Source organism: Rhipicephalus sanguineus, chromosome 3 (assembly GCF_013339695.2).
Source record: "Rhipicephalus sanguineus isolate Rsan-2018 chromosome 3, BIME_Rsan_1.4, whole genome shotgun sequence".
In the NCBI taxonomy this organism is placed as follows: domain Eukaryota; kingdom Metazoa; phylum Arthropoda; class Arachnida; order Ixodida; family Ixodidae; genus Rhipicephalus; species Rhipicephalus sanguineus.
The window spans coordinates 26,851,316-26,875,184 of NC_051178.1; the positions used below are offsets into that span (position 1 = coordinate 26,851,316).

General features: G+C 48.2%; 1 protein-coding gene across 1 annotated transcript in view; it reads right to left on the bottom strand.

Moving 5' to 3' along the window:
• Positions 1–802: 802 nt before the first annotated feature.
• The window catches only part of LOC119385333 (uncharacterized), a 44,712-nt gene continuing 21,645 nt past the window's right edge, over positions 803–23,869 (bottom strand). Inside the window, exons 3-6 of the mRNA XM_037652794.1 lie at positions 22,219–22,281; positions 14,893–14,967; positions 2,909–2,962; positions 803–859 (exon numbers count right to left, since the gene is read on the bottom strand). Of these exons, the coding sequence (XP_037508722.1) occupies positions 803–859; positions 2,909–2,962; positions 14,893–14,967; positions 22,219–22,281 (249 nt within the window). The remainder of the gene's footprint in view (positions 860–2,908; positions 2,963–14,892; positions 14,968–22,218; positions 22,282–23,869) is intronic.

A 23,869-nucleotide genomic window follows, 5' to 3' on the forward strand; every position in this document is an offset into this window, starting at 1 on the left:
ACCGATGGCACCGCTCCTGCCGCGGCTTGGGGCACACGTCGGTCCGGTGGCCGGTCGAGCGGCAATTGTAGCAGGCTTCCACCTTGTTGCGGAACGGAAGGAGGCGAAGCTGGACACCGTGGTAGAAGATCCACCGCGGTAGTTTCGGCTCCATGAGGGTGACCAAGATGTGAGGGGCCTTGCCCATGCGGCGGCCGCCCACAACAGAGAGGGTAGGATTGCTTGCCTGAAGGTCTTCAAGGATGGCTTGGTCCGTGAAGTCGTCGAAGGCGTGGTACAGTATGCCCCTGAGGGCATCGTCTGGCGGTGGGGCGTAAAGGTGGACGGTGAAAGTGTTGCTGGAAACCGTGAGGGAGGTGATGCGGAGGTATGCTTGAGCACGAGCCGAGTCCGCGACGCTGAGCGTAAAAGTGTTGTTGACGGGGTGGATCCGCACCGTGTCGCGAGATGCGGGCGGGAGGTCTTGCAGGCACGCTGCTTGCAGCAAGGCGGTGTACAAGTGCCAAGGCTGGAGCTTGGTGAGTTCTACGGGGCTTTTTGGGCGGCCGACGATGTGAATCGTGTCCGCCGGGAGACGAGGGAGCGGAGCGCGGCGGCGGTGCTGCGGAGGCGATGCATTTACCCGCTTCGACGAAGGCAGAGAAGCCGGCGTGGTGGTGGGCTTAGCTGCGGCGGTGGCAAGGCGCAAGGCTGCGCGGCGTTGCTCTTGGGCGCGGAGGCCTGGCGACTGCCAGGATTCGTCCGAGAGTTCCTCGGGGGACACGTCCTGTCCTTCGACAATATACTCCATAGCGGTGGACAGCTAGGAGATGGGCGACGAGGCAGCGGCGGGCGGCCGGGCGGTCGCTCCGTCTGTCAGCTGATGTGCAGGCGGCCGCACTCGAGCTAAGCCTAAGAGGCCTAGGTCGGTGCACGGCGTGGTCGAAGGCTTTCGAAAGCTCTCCCGGGCCACCCCGGGCGAGTTTCGCAATAAAGTGGGTGTCGAAGAAATCCAGACAATGTGCTCCAGCCACCCGTGAAGAAATTATCCGGATAGGGTCGAAAGGACCGGCGCGAGGGCCGAAAACTGGCGGAGCCGAAGTGAGGTGCGACTGCTCTCGACGGTGATCCGCCCCCTAGATATTCTGAAATATGTGATTGCAATGCAGTTAGAACTTCCTCATATGTTAATACGGTCTGTGAACAAAAAAAAAACGCTGTGTGAATGTTTGTTGGTCATTTGGTACAGTACTTTCACGCATTATTATGCAGCTGTGTGACGGCTGTTAAAACGTTCAGCAAGTTAGATTTTGGTTTTCTTGGCCTGGTTGAGTGCTACGAGTGTTGGGCGAAGATAAAAACGCGTGTCTTTTGTGGGTTTCTTAAGCAGACATACAGCCGTAATAGTCATTGTTGTACTGTTTGGGGTGTTCAATAAAACAAAAATGCTGTTTTGTACTGCAACAATTTTTATTTCATCTGTGTTAACAGATCACGCAAACAACTTGGACACATGCACGTAAGAAACGTACGCAGTGCATCGCGCGCACGCATAAAAAAACGGGCCTGTCATTTTAAAACAAATAATATAGAACAATGGACGTAACAGACGGCATGGTTGTCTAGTGGAGCAGCGTCGGCAGTAGAAATATCAAACCAGAATGAAACATGAATAGAAAAACGGAGAGTAACAGGCGCTTTGCCCACGGCTTCTATGAGCGGCGCATATCCACCTATCGCCACATTCCGCCGTTGGTGGCGCCACCAGTACCACTGAAAGCAGCAGCGCACGAGGCGGATAATTCAATGTTCCTGACGTAATTAGTTTGATGGCGAATGCACTGCAACTGAAGCTTTCAATTTCTGCCATGCTTCGGCGCAACACAGCTTTTATTTTAGATGCTAAGCATTTTATAGCGGAGTTCAAACTGGTGGTGGTGGTGGTGTGCGGCGTGACCACCCTTACTGCGCATGCGCAAGCCCTCCCCAGACACCTCCTCTCCACTCTTCCTCTCCCATCCCCTCTCCACTTCCCCTCCCCCTTACCCCATCTCCACTTCCCATCCCCCTCTCCATTTCCCCCCTCTCCCCTCCCCCTCTCCTCTCCTACTCTGAAACGCGGGCTCGACATGCTGAAATTGTCTCCTGCGCAACGCCGCGATAAGCGCCAGCGCATGCGCGTCCCCTCCCCCTCTCTCTCCTCTCCTACGCTGCCCCCCTCTCGCGCGCCTGTCGACCGCGTTCCCCGCTCGTCCTTTGAGAATTAACGGCCAGGCTACAGGGAAGACCCGACGCGCGTAGCGTTCCTCTTCGCGTTCCACGAGGCGAGGTCGGTAGCATGCCCAACGAACGCCAACAGAACGCGATCGTGCAAGTGCTCCGGCTTCGCATCGCCTCATGGTCCCCTTTAGCGGAAAATGGTGTAATATTTTGCTTGAACGTCATAAATTGTTTCGCTTGAAGCGTCTTGGATGATTTTACAGCTCGAGGTGCATGTATAATTCAATTCTGTGAATTACTTTTTCTGATGGGCGCGATTTACGCTTAGAAACCGAATTTATTTGACCCGTCAGAATGTATTTGAGTCCTAAAAACATGTACTTAAGAAAAGTCCCTTAGAGTGTGATTGCAGGGGAGATGCTATACCATTATGAATGCACGATACCACGAAAACATATTCCTGCAGTCAGCTTACACCTTTTCTTACGATATCAAGAAATGACTGGAAATACGTGGTTGCATTTGTCGGCACCAACCTCGTTTTGGACGGTAATATTGAACTAGGTTGCTGTATTTTTAATCGTAAAATGTTGCGTGCATGGTGAATACCCTTTCGCTACCATTGAGTGCAAGTTGAAGCGAAATATCGCGGTGCCCCCCCCCCCACAGGCTTTAAGCAATAGGGGCTTTTGTAGCACAGTGAACTTACCCTGTAAGATTTCATGGCTGTAGTGAAATTGAAGTGGTACTTATCCGCCCAATCCTGTAATATATAGCAGTTTTAAATTAATTAGAAACTTTCAAACGCCTGCCATGGAACGAAATCAACACCAACATAAAATGTATTTGCCGTTCTAATATGCCCATTCTGCAGGCGAACTTTATATATGAAAGGATGGCGAAGTGGTCGAGCAAGAACTTTTCACTACAGGAAGGCTCTAAAAAATCCAGCATAAATTAAAATATGAAGGAAGTGCACCATTGCCACTGAACCTTCTTTATCGAGAAAAAAACATTCGAAATACATATCTTCTCTCTCTGCCATAAAGTTACATTTTTAGACAGGGTTAGTCCTGTCAGCGCTTTGCTATCCCGTACTTTGTCTCAGAGTGCGCAAAGCAAACTCGGCGTTAATTGAGTGAGCTGAAGTTATTTGGAATAATTTTTCGTATAAGCCTAGTGCTTGTACAATAACTACAACTTAACTTGCCTGACGCATCGTCTTATAGCGGAGCAAATGTGTCCATAAAAGGCTAGTCCCGCTGAAGTGCGTCCCAGCTGCAGTCCAGTAGGCCGTATACAAAGAAGCAATCGATCACTTTTATGGTAAAAGGCTTATATGCGTCAAGGCGAGAGTAACACACTAGTGGTGCGATGATTGTAGAATCAGCGGAGCTGGTAGCCTTGCCCTCCTTCTTTCCCTCGCTTCACTTTTCCGCCTCCGTGCTTACTCTCCTGGGCTGCGAACTCGGAATCAGCCGCCGTGATTCAACGGGGTAATCGGGGTCTGCTCGCTGTCGCTGCATTCGATCCCGGGCTGCACTGCGATGAGCTTCACGCTGAGCAGCCTCTTCCTGAGGAGTCGAGTACATCTTCGGCCAGACCATGTTGGCTTGGCTTATTAGCCTTGACGTAATTAGGCTTGGTTTATTTTGCAGTCTTAACTGCGCTTGAATTCTGGAGTCTGCTCTTAATTAGTCTTGGCTTAACAATAATTGACTAAAGTCAGCTTGAACTATTTATTATTGACTTTAGTAGGCTTGGCTTAATCAGATATGCGTTGATTAGGCATGTCTTAATTAGATTAGTTTAATTAAGGTTGCGTTATTAGGCTGGAATTAATTAAATTGACTTAATTATGCTTAATTTAACCAGCTTGGCTTAACTAGGTTTGTCTTAAGTGGCATGGCTTAGTTAGACTTGACTTAGATGGCTTGTGAAGCTTTTCTTCGCCTTCCACGGTGACGTCATAGCTCGGCGCAGATGCGTGCTAACACCACGCAGCCTAGCAAGAGCCTAAACATCTGTGATTTTAAAAACGAACCACGCGCCTTGTGGCTCTTGGGGGGCGAGCTGCGTGGCTGCTTCGTGTTGGCGGCGTCCAATTGACTCAATAAATACTCACGAGGCCTTTTTGCACTCACCTAGGGTGATTGGAAGGCGAAATCCAACCTTTTTTTTTTCTTCTCAGTGGATGTACTCTTCCTGCCCAGCCACTGTCTGAAAGCTTTCTGCACCTATAGTGGGGTCCCACTTCCTCCAGGATCAGAAGCACCTCACTTGGTTTTGCACTGCCTCCATGATCGGCCCACCGTTGACGAAGTTACGATGGCATATGATGACGTCAATATGTGAAGTCAGGTCAAGTGACGTCGCCGCGACATCATGGTAACGTCATAATGACGTCGGAAATTTTGGCGATCAGTGATGTCATAAAGACTTCATATGCTGACGGCATCACGTGATAATGATTTTTTTATCACTTGTGTGGATGCCGCAGTTGCGAGACGCCTGTCAATTTTCCCGTTTGATTAGACACCTAAGGGTTTCGCCTTAATAAATATCACGTTCTCGTGACTCGGCTTAAACTCACAAATACTCGGCGCCTCACAAACACTTGGCGTTCCAGCTACTCAGCTTTCTGACGCCTAGGGGAGCGAATGCCATTCAAAAGCGAGTGAAAGTATTAGTGTGAATTTATATGATGACAATAAAATGGAATTCAGGGGGGATCATCTCTTAAGTCATCTCTTAAAAAGATGACTTTCGAAGGAAATGTGCATTTTTAAATTTGAGTTTTTTTGATGGTTGCTTCAATCTGCACAGCAGAAAAGAATAAAAATTTCATTTTGCTAGAAGGTGGCCAGAGAAGGCGACGCGGCTGCAAAGCGGGCAAGCAGCCGAACGGGAAGTGAATGCCCATGCTGGATTGTTTGTTTTTCGCGCTTTCTTGTAACAGACGACACATTGTCGAGAGTACACAGGCGTCCGCTGTTAAAGGGAACATCGGAGCGTGTGGCGGCAGCTCGGCGCCACCGCCGGCCAGAGGCTGCAACGAGTTTTGCGCAGGCGCAGTGCGCGCTGTGAGTCGTGCTATTTCGTCGTCTGCTGCGGTCTGCTTCCGCGCTGCGAATCGTCGCGAAGCGAACCGCTGATGCGATGAAAGAGCACTGCGCACGGTGCTCACTGCGTCTGCGCGAATCTCGTTGCAGGCGACGGCCGGCGGTGGCGTCGCCTCCCATGATCCCTTTAACAGCGGGCGCCTGTGTACATCAGAGGACCAATAAATTAAAAAGGCACAGTCTGAGCTGCGCGCCGCCAGCAGAGTCGCTGGAAAACTGCAACTCGAGCTCAAATTGGCCGAAACGTATCACGCGACCATCCGTCGCTGCTTTCACGCAATTTCTGAGTTACTCCTGCTGTGTTTGTGGGCCACACGGCTTATATGTTCGTGGGAGTTCATTGCGATCAGCGCGTGGTCCGTTTTGTGACCGACACGTGTTCTGAGCAACATTCACAGCTCGAAAGCTGCGAAAAATCCTCGCATTTCTGCGAAGCGAATCATGACGGGTGGGCGAAGCTCTGGGGATCATTCATTGTTACCCTAAATCACCCGTGACATTGCCCACTCACGCATGTAAATGAGTGACAACGCGTGTGTACAGTATATACAATGTTTTATTATGGCTGCGTCGTCGTGTATGTTTTCAGGATGGCATTGCACCATTTTATGCACGTCTATTCACCACTTAAGCTTTGAATGCGTACTGCTCATTGCCTTGCGTTAAACGCCTGATGCTCATGAATGAAAGCCGCGGAGCGATTAATCGTTCTTCCACAGGGTTCAACGCCGGCAGGTGCTCTGGTTTGGGCGGGTAGCAGTAACGGTACGTTACACTCATTGCAGGGACCTTGGCAGCTACCAAGGAATCTTTGCACGTCGAGCAAACCATGTACTCACTGTGATCACCACCGGAGAAGTTGTGCTGTAGCACTGTGAAGGCGTTGGCTCACGACTGTTTGTTTCGTATGTTGGCGATTTTTCTCAAAGCGTTATCAAACCACAGGCGATCGCACACTTTGCAGCTGTGCCCGAAGCTCCGGTCAAGGATATCACGTTTGAGCCGCGCATCGGCGTCTCCCATCTCTGTTATCAACGCTTCTGGCGTTTAGCCGCAGCTTGCCGCGCCTTCAACTCCCGGGTAGCTTGTTGTAGCCTTTGCCGTTGATCAGCCGCTTCCCGCGCCCTCAACTGTTGGTCGGCTTGGCGTTTTTGGCGCTGTGCACTGCTTCCCGCGCCCTTGCCTCCGGTGTAGCAGCTTGCTGGCGGCGTCGGCGTTGCCTTCCGCAGGCGAGAGCGCGTTGACGTTCGTTTTCATCCATGGCAGAAAGAAAATCTGTGGTCTGGAACGCGTTTATATACGCATTTGCACCGCAGCGCCCTCTCGTGTATTTTCACTGCAGCGTGCATTGGTCTGTCATGATTGCTGTCGGTGTTTTTTTGGTGTTTTGGCCTTTTATTTTCTTCTTGTTAACCTTGTATTCAAAGATGTCTCGGTTTCGATTTTACACGATGCTGTGGCGTGTTTCCAAATTCAATGTTTTTTCAAAGTTGGACGATCGAGGATGGGATGACGAAAACTTCGCTTGTATGAATAAGAAACATCTCGATAATTTCTCTTTCTATTTGATTAGATGCGCGCTTCAACACTTTTTTGTCCGAAATAGACGGCTTACATGCGCACGTGGCACTGTGCGTGGCCAAGTAACCTAAATGAATTAGCAGTGAACATGCGTAATTATGTTTTTAAGCCGTGTATTATGACACTGGTCCGCCTGCCCAAGGTACTTGTTGTTGCAAGACAGTAGAATGCCGTACACAACTGCATTTGTGCCACCCACAAGCCAATTCCTATGCTTGATAGGGTACTCGTTCCCCTTCTTCTCACGTTCAGATTCGCTACCCGTTTGGCAAATACCGTTCATCTTCAGAGGTGTCGAAAAAAACAAAGCGTTTTATCTTTCTTTCATAGCCAGTTTTAAGGCTTAGATTTTACTTTGGAAAAGCCTGTAGGTGGTAAGCTCATGTTTTTGGATATTTAAATTATTATGAAGAGACACCATAACCGTTCGATATGTTTTCCGAGGTGACAAAAGCAACTTAAATAGCAATGTTAGATCGGATGCTGGGCTTAAGCAGCCTTTCTACCGCGATAAGCTAATTTGTTCGGTAGCCGTGAAGGAGCTATGCAACGTTACTTCCGGCAAGAAGAAGCCCTCTTACTCAAATTCGAGTGGACAAAGAAGATGAATGCCTGTGATGTCCATGATTTCCCTCTTAGGACCAAGCAAATTGCTGCTGAACACGATGTAGATGTTATTCTTTCGGCACCTATGAAGCTTAAGGAACAATGCCAAAACGTTAACGAATCTTAAAAAGAAGTGAAGAGGAACGAGTACCGTGTCAAGTGCAGGAATACGTTTGGGGGTTGCACAGATGGAGCTACGTACTGCGTTGAACTGTGCTGCAACAAACACATCCGCCAGACGGGCCGATGTCTTAATACATGGCTTAAAGAACGTAGCCACGCATTTTCACTGCTGACTTATCCTGGTGACTTGGCCACGCACTTAGCTGCGTCCAAATGCAAGCCATCTCTTTCGAACAAAGAAGTGTTGAAGCGCGAATTAATCAAACAAAAAGAGAAATTATCGAGGCATTCCTTATTCATACTAACGAAGGTTGCGTCAGCTCACCTTCGATAGTCCTATCTAGAAAGGAAATTGAATTTTTAAAGGCAGCCATGATAACCTACACACAATTGCTTTGCAAGTGTATGTTGTGGACGGTAATGTGTGTAACTGATGTGGAACACGTGCTTCTTGTGTTTTTATCGCGCGTTTCGTTTTGCCTTTCTTTCTTCATATTGTGTCCTAGTTAAGATGTGTCGGGCACCGATATAAATCAGTTGTTTGTACGCGGATCACCTTTTGTCTGTCTTTTTTCCATCGTGACTTTCTCAAGTTCCTGGCAGCGGGAACAGTCATGAAGATGTATTAACTTATGTTTTTATTCCTTCTGTTCCTTTATTACCATTGCCTCACGACCGGTTTTTCTGCGTCATGATAAGCAATCTTTCCTCTGGCTTGTCATTATACGATAGTAGTTAACAAATGAAGTTGTATTATTCAAGATACAACTGATAAGCCTCCATGTGATAAGCCTCCATTAGTTCTGGGCAGAAGTGGGAATGCGCTGGCGAGAGAACTAATGGAGGCTTCTCACATTAAAAAGAAAGACCGTGAATGTGTCAGTGACACTTCTGTTGTTCTGCGCAGTAAGGAAAGACTGTTCTTAGACACTTGGTTATAATGCGAATATGTTTTGGTATCCCGGTCCTGATTGGCATGTCGACTGTCATGTGCATTGCGCCTGTGCGCGCCACTCGGTTGTGTATATATGTAGGAAGACGTTTCTGAATAAAGCTTAGTTGCGAGTAGCGCCTGTCCTGTACATCGGTGTTCCTTCTTGGTCCTTGTCGATTTTCGCGCTAGCCAGTTTTGAAGATTATGAATCAACTAGCCCAACAACGTATACTCTTAAGCTAGTCATCCTCACACGCAGGGTTACGCGGTCTACGCGATCGCGGCTACTTGGTCAAAAGGTGCGCAGATGCTCCTGCTCATTAACCCCTTCAGACACGCATTATGATGCACTATCTGCAAGTGCGTCAACTTCGCATGGCATGATTCGAAGGCACTCAGTATTACATTCTAAGAAAGAAAATGAAGGAATGTGTTGTTTTATGTGAGTTTCGGTAATTAATGTTAATTCGCGTAACTAATTATCTCATTATTCTACCATCAGTCAGCTTCAATACATGCACAAAAAGAATCAACTATTAGGCCCGAAAAGCATACACACCTTCTTTTTTGGTTGTATTCGTTTCGAGCGGAGAAAGAAAATGCTCTTGAGGTTGGTCCTGGAACGCGGCACGTCAAAGGATCGTCTAACACGGTAGTGTCTCGAGCAAAGAGGTCATGTGCAGCAATACGCAAGATAATGAAGTTAAATAATCGCTAGTTGTCCAATCAGTTTCAGGCCATTTGAAGAAACACGCGGCGTGGGATGCGCCTCCGAAGTTCGCGTCCCCAAATGAGGACGCCATGTCGCAAAGGGTTAAGAAGCAAGGCCTGCACAGCTGGGATTTTTTTACATGGTTTTCTTCTGATTTATATTTCCGAGTTGTACACAAGTCATCACTAACCCTAAAGTGCAATAATCTAATCTAGTAATTTGTTAGAGCAATTGCTTGAGGCAGGAGGAGAAACTAAACCTGAAACGGCCCAAGGAAGACACACACACACACACACACACACACACACACACACACACACACACACACACACACACGTATATATATATATTGCCACGCGCGTTTCTTTATCACTTTTGCTGTATTCGGTTTTCGGCCACAAAGACTGTCAGCAACGCTCAGGGCGAACCGCGCCTCGTTGTTCGAGAACCTTCGCGATCATTGTAGATCGTTTTGTTAAGATTGCGCGCAAGACGCGCACACTCGAGCTTATTCTAGAATTTGCACGACAGCCAGCGATCACGCTGGAATATTCGACGGGACATGTTTAAATGCCGACGCCCTTCACCGCTTCTCAGTTGATCGACGGACGACGCCCTGTTCGCCGCTATCATTTTACAGCGTGCATTGCTGTAGTTCTTGTTCTCATTTTCCGGCCACAAGTTCGGCCAAATAAACAGATTCATCCTACAAACGCTGACTTCCCCGGATTGACGACACCCTGGATCGATTACACAACGCAAACTACTTTTCGTCGATGGACCACAAGACCGGTTACTGGCAAATAGAAGTCGACGAGAGAGACCGAGAAAAGACTGCCTTTATAACGCCAGACGGCCTGTTTGAGTTCAAGGTCATGCCTTTTGGTCTTTGCTCGGCACCTGCGACTTTTCAACGGGTTATGGATACAGTACTGGCCGGCTTGAAGTGGCAGACGTGCCTCGTGTACTTGGACGACGTCTTTGTGTTTTCCTTAAACTTCCACGAACACCTTCGGCGCCTTCAAGCTGTACTTCAAGCAATCAAGGCCTCCGGACTCACTTTGAAGTCTGAAAAGTGCCGCTTCGTGCACGAGGAGCTCTTGTTCTTGGGTCATGTGGTCAGCAAGGATGGTGTTCGCCCGGACCCGCGGAAAACAGCTGCCATCGCTGACTTCCCGACGCCCACCGACAAGAAGGCCGTACGCCGTTTTCTCGGCTTGTGCGCCTATTACAGACGTTTCGTCAAGGAATTTTCACGGATCGCCGAGCCACTGACGCAACTCACGAAGGCCGACGTCGAATTCAGGTGGGAAACATCGCAAGTTCAGGCATTTCAAGAATTGAAACGACGCGTGCAGACGCCTCCAATACTTGCGCATTTCGACGAGCACGCCGATACGGAAATCCACACCGACGCAAGCAGCGTAGGACTCGGCGCCGTCCTTGTGCAGAAGAGCGACGGATTGGAAAGGGTCATCAGTTATGCTAGCCGGTCGCTATCAAAGGCAGAAATCAACTATTCCACAACAGAAAAGGAGTATCTGGCCATCATCTGGGCTACATAAATGTTTCGCCCCTACATCTACGGCCGGCCCTTCAAAGTTGTGAGCGACCACCACACCTTGTGTTGGCTAGCCAACTTGAAGGACCCTTCAGGTCGCCTCGCACGGTGGAGCCTAAAACTTCAAGAATTCGACATTACCGTTGTTTACAAGTCCGGTAGAAAACACTCCGAAGCTGACTACCTGTCTCGTGCCCCCGTCGACGCACCGCCGCAGGACGACCACGATGATTGCTTCTTGGGAACCATAAGTGCCGACGACTTCGCTGAACGACAGCGAGCCGACCCGGAACTCAGGGGCCTTGTGGAATACCTCAAGGGCAGGACCACCGTTGTTCCAAAAGTATTCAGGCGGGGATTGGCGTCATTTCTCTTGAAAAACGACGTCCTCGTAAAGAAGAACTTCTCTCCGGCCCGGGCCGACTACCTCATCGTTGTACCTTCGGCACTGCGACCAGAGGTTCTGCAGGCCCTGCACGACGACCCGGCGGCGGGCCACCTCTGCTTTTCCCGCACGCTCGCGAGGATACAGGAAAAATACTACTGGCAACGCCTTCCTGCCGACGTCGCCCACTACGTTAAGACTTGCCGAGATTGCCAGCGACGGAAGACACCGCCGACTAGGCCAGCGGGGCTTCTGCAGCCAATCGAACCACCTCACCGGCCGTTCCAGCAAATCGGGATGGACCTACTGGGGCCGTTCCCGACGTCAACTTCCGGCAACAAGTGGATCGTCGTAGCAACTGAATACCTCACCCGTTACGCCGAGACAAAGGCCTTGCCCAAAGGCAGTGCCGCCGATGAAGCCAAGTTCTTCGGGGAGCACATCGTCTTGCGTCATGGCGCCCCAGAGGTCCTCATAACAGACAGAGGTACCGCCTTTACGGCGGACCTAACTCAGGCGATCTTCAAATACAGCGAGACGAGCCACCGCCGCACCACCGCCTACCACCCACAGACCAATGGCCTCACCGAGCGTCTAAATAAGACCATCGCCGACATGCTGGCCATGTACACAGGCGTCCACTGTTAAAGGGAACATCGGAGCGTGTGGCGGCTGCTCGGCGCCACAGCCGGCCAGCGGCTGCAACGACTTTCGCGCAGGCTCAGTGCGCGCTGTGAGTCGTGCTCTTTCGTCGTCTGCTTCCGCGCTGCGAATCGTGGCGAAGCGAACCGCTGACGCGACGAAAGAGCATCGGGCACGGTGCTCACTGCGTCTGCGCGAATCTCGTTGCAGCCGCCGGCCGGTGGTGGCGCCGAACTGCCGCCACACCCTGCGATGTTCCCTTTAACAGTGGACGCCTGTGTACGTCGACGTTGAGCACAAGACGTGGGACGGCATCCTTCCGTACGTGACCTTCGCTTACAACACGGCCGTCCAAGAAACGACGCAGATGACGCCGTACAAGTTGGTCTACGGAAGAAGTCCGGCGACGACGCTCGACGCCATGCTACCCAACGTCACCGACGAAGAAAATCTCGACGCCGCCGCTTACTTACAGCGCGCCGAAGGAGCACGACAGCTCGCCCGCCTACGGATCAAGAACCAGCAGACGACTGACAGCCGCCGCTACAACCTTCGACGACGCCACATGGAATACCAACCCGGTGACCGTGTATGGGTATGGACGCCACTATGCCGACGGGGACTCAGTGAGAAGCTTCTTCGACGATACTTCGGACCGTACAGGGTACTCCGACGCATCGGCGCACTCGACTACGAGGTTGTCCCTGATGGCATTACGAACTCTCAGCGGCGCCGTGCACGACCTGAAGTCGTCCATGTCGTGCGCCTCAAACCATATTACGCACGTTAGCGAATCTGAGAACTGCCATTTTGCTTTATTATTGTGCTTCCTTTCTTGTGCTTATTGTTTATTGTACTTTGTTGCTTTATTCTTGTTATTTATTGTTGCATGCATTGGCCTGTTCTGTTTTAAGCATCGGGACGATGCTTTTTAGAGGGGGGCATTGCCACGTGCGTTTATCACTTTTGCTGTATTCGGTTTTCGGCCACAAAGACTGTCAGCGCGAACCGCGCCTCGTTGTTCGAGAACCTTCGCGATCATTGTAGATCGTTTTGTTAAGATTGCGCGCAAGACGCGCACACTCGAGCTTATTCCAGAATTTGCACGACAGCCAGCGATAACGCTGGAATATTCGACGGGACATGTTTAAATGCCGACACGCTTCACCGCTTGTCAGTTGATCGACGGACGACGCCCTGTTCGCCGCTATCATTGTACAGCGTGCATTGCTGTAGTTCTAGTTCTCATTTTCCGGCCACAAGTTCGGCCAAATAAACAGTTTCATCCTACAAACGCCGACTGCTGTGTTCGTCGACGTCACGACCATGTGACAATATACATATATATATATATATATATATATATATATATATATATATATATATATATATATATATATATATATATATATATATATAGTGTGTTTCAAGAAATGTGTCCAACCTTCTCAAAAGATCAGGAAAATGACATATTTGATTGCTGCTTTCAGAATTGGCTTTTCTGTTGTGGCAGGGATCTTAAGATGGTTAAAGAACTTATTTCGGACTGTAATTAAAAGTTAAATTAATTAACTTCTTAAATACTGAAATTAGGTGGTTGTGTCAAATGGGAGAATTGAAGTTCGTCATACCAGAAAGCCAAGCCAACTTTGAGATTTCGAAAAAGTGACATCAAGTAATAATTACGAAGTAATGAAATTCAACCAAGTTCAATGGCAAAACCTAAACAGAAACATAGAAGAATGCAAGTGCCATATTCTTCTGAGACGTTCAAAATGAGTGAATGACTTTTTCTGTAGCGCTACGGATCTTAAGGTGGTTAGAGATTTGAGTTGAGACAGTAATTAAGAAAGTTAAAATAATTAACTTTTTTAATTAGTGGAGTTAGGTTACTGTGTCGAATTGGGAAATTGAAGCTCTTCGTGCCAGTAACCCATCCCGGATATTGAGATTTCGAAAAAGCGGCCTCTAGTTACAATTACGAAGTTATGAAATTCAACCAAATTCGATGGCTTTTGCTCTTGAAAGCCTTTGCATTTCGTTGAATTTCATTACGCCACAACAATTACTAGAGGACGCTTTTTCGAAATCTCAAAGCTCGGATGGGTCCCTCGCATGAAGAACTTCAATTCTCCCATTTGACACAATCACGTAACTCCACTAATCAAAAAGTTAATTAATGTAACTTTCTTAATTACTGTCCTAAATGATGTCCTTAACTACCTTAAGATTCCTGCCGCTACAGAAAAAGCAATTCTGAAAGCGCCGAGCAAATATCGCATTTTCCTGATTTTTTTAGAAGGTTGGACACATTTCTTGCAACACCCTGTATATATAGCAAAAACCAGTGAAATGAATGCCTGTTTTATCGCACTTGCGATAAACTCGCTCATGCTTCAGTGACCATCTGATTATCGATAATCCTACACTTAGAGGGTGTCAAGGTGCGATTGCCTCTTTTCATAATAAGGGGAGAGTTTTACCACCACATTTCAGTTGCCGATGCGTCAAACGGGCAGATGCTTGGGATACGTTGAGCAAACGGGCAGATGCTTGAACGAGCTTTTAAAGCAACATTATTATCACGTTGGCACAGCTGTTCAAGGCCATCTTCTCATTCACTGCAGAGATTGCGGTTGTATACCAGATTTTGGAAAGCGCACCGTTGTAGCGAAACATCGTGAGCAGCTCACACATGTAATTATGGAAGCGAATAAAATGCAACATCTTGGGGATCTAAGTGTAAGCGTGCCTTCTGTAGCCGTCATCAAAAAGGAAATTGCTTATGTGGCTGTGATGCAATAGGTTCTGCTGTTGTCTTGTGTATATATTCCTAGTCTCATCGCTAATAAAATTTAGCTGATGTCAGCGCCTGTGTTGTGTACTCTCTCCGTCCTAGTTCATTTTGCATTCCGCAATTACGTCGATACTAAATCACCAGCCACCTCAAGCAATCATTCTTTCAAGCCAATGAGGCCCGTAACTATCACTTGAAGCAAAAAAATATCCACCGAAGTAGTTATTCACCTGTTTTGCTGTGATTTCTGCAAGAGCCAGCTTGTCAAGGCAGTCCAACATTACTGCAACCCTGCTATGAATGCCCTAGAAGAAATTGAAAAATCATATCAGTTATTATAAAATCATACACGGGAGATGTACCCATATTAATAGGTTAAAGCTGACATAATATCTTTAGATAAAAAGCCTAATGTGTGCTTATATTGCGTCACTAAAACAGTTTCATCTAACCAGTGTTGCAAGCAACGGCAGGAGGGGAAAAGAAGCTTGCGATGAATAAATCCGTCAACAGGGGTGGGTGCTCGAGGCGAGCACCCACCCGATATTTTCTTCAGTGTTACATGTGTCACTCGCCCAGGAAATGATACCGGCACTGAAGCCTTGCGCCGCCGGATTGATGCGCCCATAGTGGTATAATCAAATGCAACACTTGGAGAGCGTCGCAATTGTAAATATGCGGTTCAGTTGGCCTTTAGGCGCTTGAAACGTTTGACATAATCTTTAGATAACTGATTGCGATTCCTCTTGTATACGCTACATGCTGAGTGTTGCAATGTTTGTTTTCTGTGAGCATGTGATAATAGCCTCCCAGACTCCGACTACACTCACTCAGTGAAAATTCTGAATAAGTGCGCTATTTTTTTTCCTCCATTCCGAACAACAACAAAACGTCAAACAGAAGACACGCCTCGCGGAACCCCCGCAAGACGCCAGTAACGATGCCATCCAGAACAAGACGAAAGCTTATCACTCTGATTACGGGCAGAGGGACCCGTTTGGCAGCTAGACTTAAGCTGCCAATTGCCGCATTCGCGGCTTGGGAGATAGGCTACCCGAGGCCATGTTGGTGCTGCCGATTGTGCACCAACGTCGACCTTTGATGCACTCTAAATGCCCGCAGGCCTCCCTGTAGACATCTGACCGTTGCAATCTTCATGTGCTCCCGTCCTAATCCCAAGTCCAACATAATCCTCGCCGATTCCGTCGCCCATGTGCCTCTGTAGGTCATGGTGATCGACGAGACTATTGGGTAGGATGATGCTCCAGTAGCCGAGGTGATGTGCATTAGCATGTCCGGAATGAGGTATTTCCTCCTCTTGTGCTCATGCGCCTCAGAAAGGTCCACTCTTGTTCCCACCACCTGGACATCAAGGACCACGCACTGAACCTCCCGTGATATCACAAGATCTGGGATTTTTGTCCCCTGAGAAGTTCTGTAATGCGGCTCTTCTCTCACGTGCCAATCCTTCTCCCTTAGGCTTTTGGCCAAGTATCTAAGAATGCAGTCGTGTCGTTTTATCTTCTGATGATGGGTTCTGTGGCACTTTTGCAGAACATGTCCTAAGGATTCATCTGCATCGCATCCAGCCCGGCATTTCTTCGAGACATCCCGTCCACGCTTCAATCGAGTCAAGTTAGGGATGGCGGCAATGTGGAGCCGGATCAGGTCAACGTACTATCTTCCTTTAAGAAAAGTTGTTCCCTCACCGATCCATGCCGTTGATCCCCTAGCCTCCGAGCAGCGCTTTAATGGTCTGCCATCGAACCTTCCGTGTAGGACTCTTGTCCAGTACTTGCGTTCGGCTGCGGAACTGTCAATGATGTCCCCCTTGTAGACAGCTAGGCCTTCAGCCTGTCTGAGTGCCCGTCTAACAAAGTCTTTACTTGCCGCCACCGAGCCTTGGAAGTGATCGCTGAAGATCAGAGAATTCAGCCGCCGCAACCTCATGGCTGGGATAACCGTCCTTAGGCACATCATGCCAAGTCCCCCCTCCGGGACAGGGGCATAGAAGAAACCAAGAGTTACATCCTGCGGAAGGTTCAACCATTGCCGCACAGTCCCCCTGATCAACATGTCAAGCGTCTTCAGGAGCTTGGACGAAACTGGCCCCAAGACCAATCGATGGATCAGCCTTGGTACCAGGTAATGCCATAGCGCCACCATCCTTTGTTGCGGCTTCAGGGGTGCCTTGGATAGCCGCAACAGTAATAGCTTCAAGTCTCCTCGGAGTGTATTGTTGCTTGCGACGGTCCCGTCGAAGTGTATTCCCAGATACTTCCACATAGAAGTGTGGGAAGTGACTGAAATAGGTTTGTCCCCAATCGTGTATACATGCTGTGTCTCAACCTTGGCCTTCTTATCACGCCCACTGGGCAAAATTGTGAAAGTTCTTGACTTATCCGCATTAGCCTCGAGGCCACGTTTCTTCAGGTACCTGTTCAACGAGTTCAATCACATTGCAGCCCAGCTCTGGTACTCGCTGTGAGGATAATGGCGTCCGCAAAAGGCATCGCGGACACACAGTCCGTCGCTCTGAAAGGCAATGTTGGCAGGCTGGTCCTCAAAGAACTCGTCCAAAACTAGGTTGAACAAGAGGGGTGAAAGGGGGTCCCCTTGTGGCACACCTCTAGATGGATGAGCCACCTTGGTGTGGGCCCCATAGGTAAGCACCGTGGGCGCCCTGGAGTAGAAGTCGGCGATGTATGAGCAAAAGTCCTCAGCGATGCCTTTCCTTTTCAGCCCGTTAATAATCGCTGGGTGGGCTACTCGGTCGAACGCTTTTCCTACATCCACCGATGCCATCGCCAAGGGCCTCAATTTGTGTTTAGCTTCGTCGATTACGGTTTGCAATAGGAGAAGGTTCTCAGCACAGCCATCAACAGGTATAAAAGCTCTTTGTCGATAATCGAGTTTGATGCTGGCCATAAGACGTCGCACAAAAATTTTATGAAGCAGCCGCGTTAGGACGTGGGACACCGTGATAGGTCTGTGCAGCGAAGCTGTCGATGCTCCCGGCATTTTCACAATGAAGACTGTTCGTGCGTTACAAAGTAGGAGCGGGAGGCGCTTTTGCATGATCAGGATGTTGCAGAGGATCCTCAGGAGGATCATTGGGCACGAGTGTAAGCGCTTTGCAGAAAAACCGTCTGGTCCGGAGGCCGTATTTCGCAAGGGCATGGCCGATTTTATGTCCTGCGCCGTTATGAGGAATCTGGGGTCAATAGTCCCCCCGACGCCCCTGTTCGCCGTTAACAGCAATCTCCAGGGAGTGTCTCAAGTACATCCCGCCATTCCTCCAAGAATGCGGCAGGGTCCTCCACTTGTGACGTCCCCGTTTCGTCCAGGATACTCCTGACGCAGTGAGACCTATTTTGCTTGAATAGATCTTGGCACATTGCATACTCCTGTCTTTTCCGTTTACAACGACTTTGGGGAGGCGGAGCTCTCGGCTTTCTCGGGGCTCTTCCCGCCTCAGTGAAAATGTCAACGAGGTAAGATTCCAGAGCGGCCCCTACGTGCTCTCTGTCCAGAAAACGCTTAGTAATCTCCGATAGCCTGTAAGCTTGGAAAGCCCGGGGTGGCGGCTTTGTCACAAGTGTCATGAGTTCCTCAACTATTGCTCCCCTGGGATGAATAGGCTCCGCGACCTGCATGGGTGCCCGACTGTCCTCAGAAAACGGTTCACTTTCCTCCTGTTCAGCTCCAGCTCTCATTGTCCCATCACTTCTTGCCAGAAGGTCCTTAACAAGGGTCTGGTATCTGTCCGTTCTCCTGTGTGATTTTATACCATCGAATGTCCTGGAAGGAAATTTCCTGGCCATCATCTGATTGATGTTATACACCTTGTCCTTGAGGAGTTGTACCTAGTATGTCACACATGTGCGCTTACACAAATAGCACGCCACGGCTTCCTAGGGCCAGCGTCAACTTACAAGGCCCAGTCGCGAGATTTCTCTCCAGAGACAAAGAACACGTGCTTGAAACCGCACGGGCACCAAGCACCTATGTCATTGCAGAAATTGCAACATGCCACAGCACGATAAGTGAGCGCGCGCGACACGGACATCGGCAACTAGAGTCATTAGTCATTTTTTAAAGAAAAACAGCTCACAAAACAGCGCCATTAGCAGGTACTGCTGCAGGGGAACATGGAACCTTGAAGAGATGAAAAATTCTTGAAGATGAGGTGTCACTGGAGGCAACATTAGGGCATGAGGTCTCGAATTCCTTGAAGAAGACAAGGGCACTTGTTGAAATGGTGGCTCCAATGACGCCCAGTATTCATGAACTTTTCATCGCCTAAGCGGGTACTACAGGCTCCCCTTTTCACCGCGAAATCATTACCTGACCAGGTTCATACAAAGACGCGCTAGCCGGACGTCTGACCGCTCCGGTCAGACGCCCGTGTGACCGCTCCCAAAGAAACTGATCGAAGCCGGCCACCGTCAATATACGTGCATAAACCCTCATGAGCGAAAAAAGGTGACCTCGTTGTTACGATTTATTATTATTCAATTCAATTCAATTCAGCTTTATTTCAGGTATTTCCTGAGGAGACAGAGGCTAAAGGCTTTAGTCGCCTGGCGGTGGCCTCTGCCCCCCGGGGTTCGCAACAGGTGCAGCACAGATAGCAAAAGAGTAAACCTATACATTTCTAGAAAATAATTGTATACAAAATGAAATAGTAATGAAATGATACACCGGTAGTAATTACAATGATGCAAAGCGTTGATCACAGTGGGAAAAAACACAAAAAGCAGAAACAAAAAACACTTGCGCACACACAAAAGAGACAATTTGTCACATGACAAATGTTGCTTCAAGACAATTGTCTATGTTCTGCTCATATTCCTTCGCCGCTGTTCATATTTATTATCAAAAGAGATATATGATGTACTCAACATTGCAGGAGAACTTTTTAGAGCGGCCCATTTTATGGTCACTTCATGAAACATACTGAGCTAACAAGAGTTATAGGTTTAAAGTGTTATGGAACACAAGCAGGGGCGTAGCCAAGGAGGGGTCGGGGGGGTTCAAACCCCACCCCCCCCCGAAATTTTTCACTTTTGCTTGCGTATATATACACGCACACATACAAACGCACGCACGAACATACATAAAGTATGGTTGAACCCCCCCCCCCGAAAAAAATTTCTGGCTACGCCCCTGAACACAAGAAGTAATACCTATGAATTTCTAACTTGGAGACAGTATAGATACCATTAAGTACCGACTTCAGAAGTTAAGAGATATGTCCTGAATATATGCTTCGTTTTTTTTTTTTGCTGAATCATTCCAGCTGACTATGCCTTCGTATTTATTCAGGAAATGCGCGATTTGATAATGCATTGTCTGTTTTCCGTAATTTGTCCTGACTTTAGGTAGTCGACGTTCAACTTTCCTGAATTTATATCTGTCTCTCTCGGTAGGAGTGTTTTCTTTAAAGGCATTTGTTCTGTGTATATGCTCTAATAGCTTAAATAAATAGATCTGATTGGGTTTCAATATGCTATGTTTATAGAACAATTCTCGTGTGCGTAAGTCGCGTATGTCTCCTACATCAGTTTCAAATAGACGTAGTACCCTTTTCTGTAAAACTAATAACCTCTTGTAATTGGAGTCCGTAGTTGTTCCCCAGACTAAAATACAGTATGTAAGTTTTGAATACACCAATGAGTAGTAAAGCCTTCTTTTTAGCCACAGTGGTGTTAACGAATGAATTCTACGAATGCAACCTATGGTTTCTGCTATGTCTGCCATCAGATGTAGAATGTGTGTATTCCATATCATGTTTTCATGGAACCATGAAAACATGAAAACAGGTCCCCCAATAAAGACATCTCACAATCCAACCAAAAACAATATTGAAGTACGACTAACGCAAGCACATTCTCTTACAGATATATGAAAGTCTTGCATCAGCTCATTGGTAGTGGTATCATATCTTCTGCCCAAAACATTAATCTTTGGGAATTTCGGATCGCGAATTGAAACTTGACAGGGGGCACGTGCATTCATTTTATTTCCAATTGAAAACTCATACACTGTCGTTAACACAGCGTGCAATTTGCGCCACATACGATTTCCCACATGGTAGCGGAATTTCATTGGTGACGACAGCAGGGTTTCCAGGTCGAAAAGACAAAAAATACCAATATACTGGAAAAACTAGCCAAAAAAGCCAGCTTGAGCCGAGGGCAGCAAAAGTAGCGAAAATAGCAACGCGTGTGGGAAAACAACTGCAACGTTCTTATTACAGCGTAGCTGTTATACTTTTCATTATACCGTTACGCCTTCGCATAAACTATCATAATCGCGTATGGCCTCATCATGAAAAGCGGGAAAGCGAAACAAATATGCATATGGAGAAAGAAAGAAATCGAAATAGACCGAGATAAAGTCTCCCAAGAAACAATACAGAGAAAGAACAAATATAGTAATTGATGGGGCTTACCGTCCCAAAATTACAATATCATTATGAGAGACGCCGTAGTGGAGGGCTCCGCAAATTTCGACCACCTGGGGTTCTTTAACGTGCACCTCAACGTAAGTACACGGGTATCAAGCCTTTTCGCCTCCATCAAAAATGCAGCTGCAACCATCGAGTCAGCAGTCGAGCGCCATAACTACTAGACCACCGTGGCGGAGTGGACAGGTTACCTCGAAATCGTCCTTTCGTTTGCCGTGTTGACTATGGGTCCAGGCATGTTCTGTGCGCTTGCGCTGTAGTCTATGGATTGTGTTTCAGCTGTGGGCGTGTCTATATCGGATAATGCAGCCGCTGCATTAGCATTCGTTTAAAAGAACATTCCAACAAGTGTTCGTCTAGTATTGGTTCCCACGTGGCTAAGCACTGCAATAAGTCAACAAAAGAGAAAGCAAACGTGGCTCCCGCTTCAAGAAAATATCTATGGTTTTATATCGTAATAAGGACCCAATACCCGGAAAGCTTTCTGGGTTGAAAAGGCACGTGGATATGTGAGCAAACCGTCAGCGGTATTTGCTGATTGTGAGGTTCAGTATAGTCGCGAAGCCTCTTCGTCACAAGAATACACACAAGATGAGGGAGCGGCAGACAAGCTTTATTGTTAGTGAGGCGAACTTATGTCTCGCATAGTAAACACAAAAGAAACTAGCCGAACCAGAGTGGCATGTACTAGCACGGCTGCTGCCGAAAAAACCTACAGCTTATGTGCAGCCAGTATTTAAGCAATGCGAAGTAACACAGTGCTATTTCTGCCTCCAGGCCAGTCTTTTTACCCAACTGTGCTTTGTTTATGCCAGAAATAAACTTCTACTGCAAGAATATTTGATGTAGGATCTGTTGGAAAAATGAGAAAAGTTATGGACGAATACGTTACAACTGCAACACAGCAATGAAGCGCAGCTGCTTAGGGTTCCGATTTCTGTGCGCACACTGTGTTGGCCTATTCGAGGAACGTAGGGCTGCGGGAGTGCAAGCACATTAGTAGAAAGGCTTTATTAAAGATCTGTCTATTCAAACTCAAATAATAGGATGAAATGAAGTGGTTGTAAAATTGAAGACAGCTTACCGCATCCTTGTCTGCTGCAAAGCTGTAGCACATTCGCAAGGCGATGCAGAATACGTCGAACTCCTACAATGATGCGCAAATAATTACGAATCAAGAATTTTAGCTCTTAAGGAGAGTGCAGCTTAACGAATTTATTTGAAGAAGCACAAACAAGTTGTATTGCAAAAGCTTTGCAAATATTACTGATTATTTAACATCGCCAGTGGGACATCTTTTCCCTTGGCGTAGATTACACGTTCGTTGAATAATATGTAAAGCTTAAATTGTTGACAAATACCGCAAAATGTGGTCACTTCACTAATGAATAAAATAAGACGAGGACAATGCACAGTAGCGCAGCCCTTGTTTCTGCCTTCTTACTTCTTGCTTTTTGCGCTAGGTTAGGCTTCTAGGTTTTTAGATGCGAAGTATCTTAAGGCGGTGCTCAATCCGGTGGTGGTGGTGTGCGGCGTGACCACCCATACTGCGCATGCGCATACCCTCTCCACACCTCCCCTCCACTCACCTTCTCCCCTCCCCTCTCCGCTCCCCTCTTTACTTTCCCTCTTCACTTTCCCTCTACCTTCCCCCTCTCCACTGCCCCTTTCCACTCTTCCTCTGAAACGCGGGCTAGACATGCCGAAATTCTCTCCTGCGCAACGCCGCGATGAGCTCGAGCGCATGCGCGTCCCCTCCGCTTCTCTCTCCTCTCCCACACTGCCCCCCTCTCGCCCGCCTGTCTACCGCGTTCCCCGCTCGCCCTGTGAGAATTAACGGCCAGGCTAGATGGAAGATACGACGCGCGTAGCGTCTCTCTTCGCGTTCCACGACGCGAGGTCGGTAGCATGCCCAACGAACGCCAACGGAACTCGATCGTGCAAGTTCTCCGGCTTCTCATCGCCTCATCGCCTCATCGTCCCCTTTAGCGGGAGATGGTGTAATTTTTTAACAGCGAAGCTGTTGTTGTTATGCGTAATGCCTGCGGCCTACAGGTATGTGCCGTGTGACGTGTGCGAAAGCTATCATAATCACAAACGGGTATGTGCCTCAGAACCCGGTTAAATACCACTACACACCTGTGGTGCACTAAAAATGAAGAAGACAAATATCGTCATCAAATGGGTAGGTGGAGTGAAGGCAAGCCAAAGAGTGAAATCGACAAGCTGCAGGCCCACTATACCGATATCCTAGCTACAACCAAGTTCTGCCTAACTACAACTATAATAAACAGCCCTTTGATCCATGAGAGGTGCGAACGCTGGGCTTCAGGGCGAGGTTCTTTCTCTGAGGCTGGGACACCCGAGTCGCGTCTGTGACTGTCTGTGGGTTAACTCGAACCTCTGTGCGCTGAGAATCAACCTAGTGTTAAGCTGTTTATTGGACGGCACTCGGCGACAATGCACTATGGCGACAGTCAAGGCAAAAGCACGGGCTCCGAGCGCGAGCGGCGTTTAGAAGAGGACGACCCACTAGGAGCCGCTGGAGAGAGCAACCGTAAAACAGTACCAATTGCTTCGCCACACTAGAAATAACCTGCACAGCCTAGCTAAGGCCTTGAAATAACCTAGAACCAACCAGATGAGTATTCAGATTTCTTCCAGATTCACTGCCTGAAGCCCTGCACGGCTTAGCGTAAGCTTCTCTATTTTTTTTCAACTGGTTTGCCCACCAG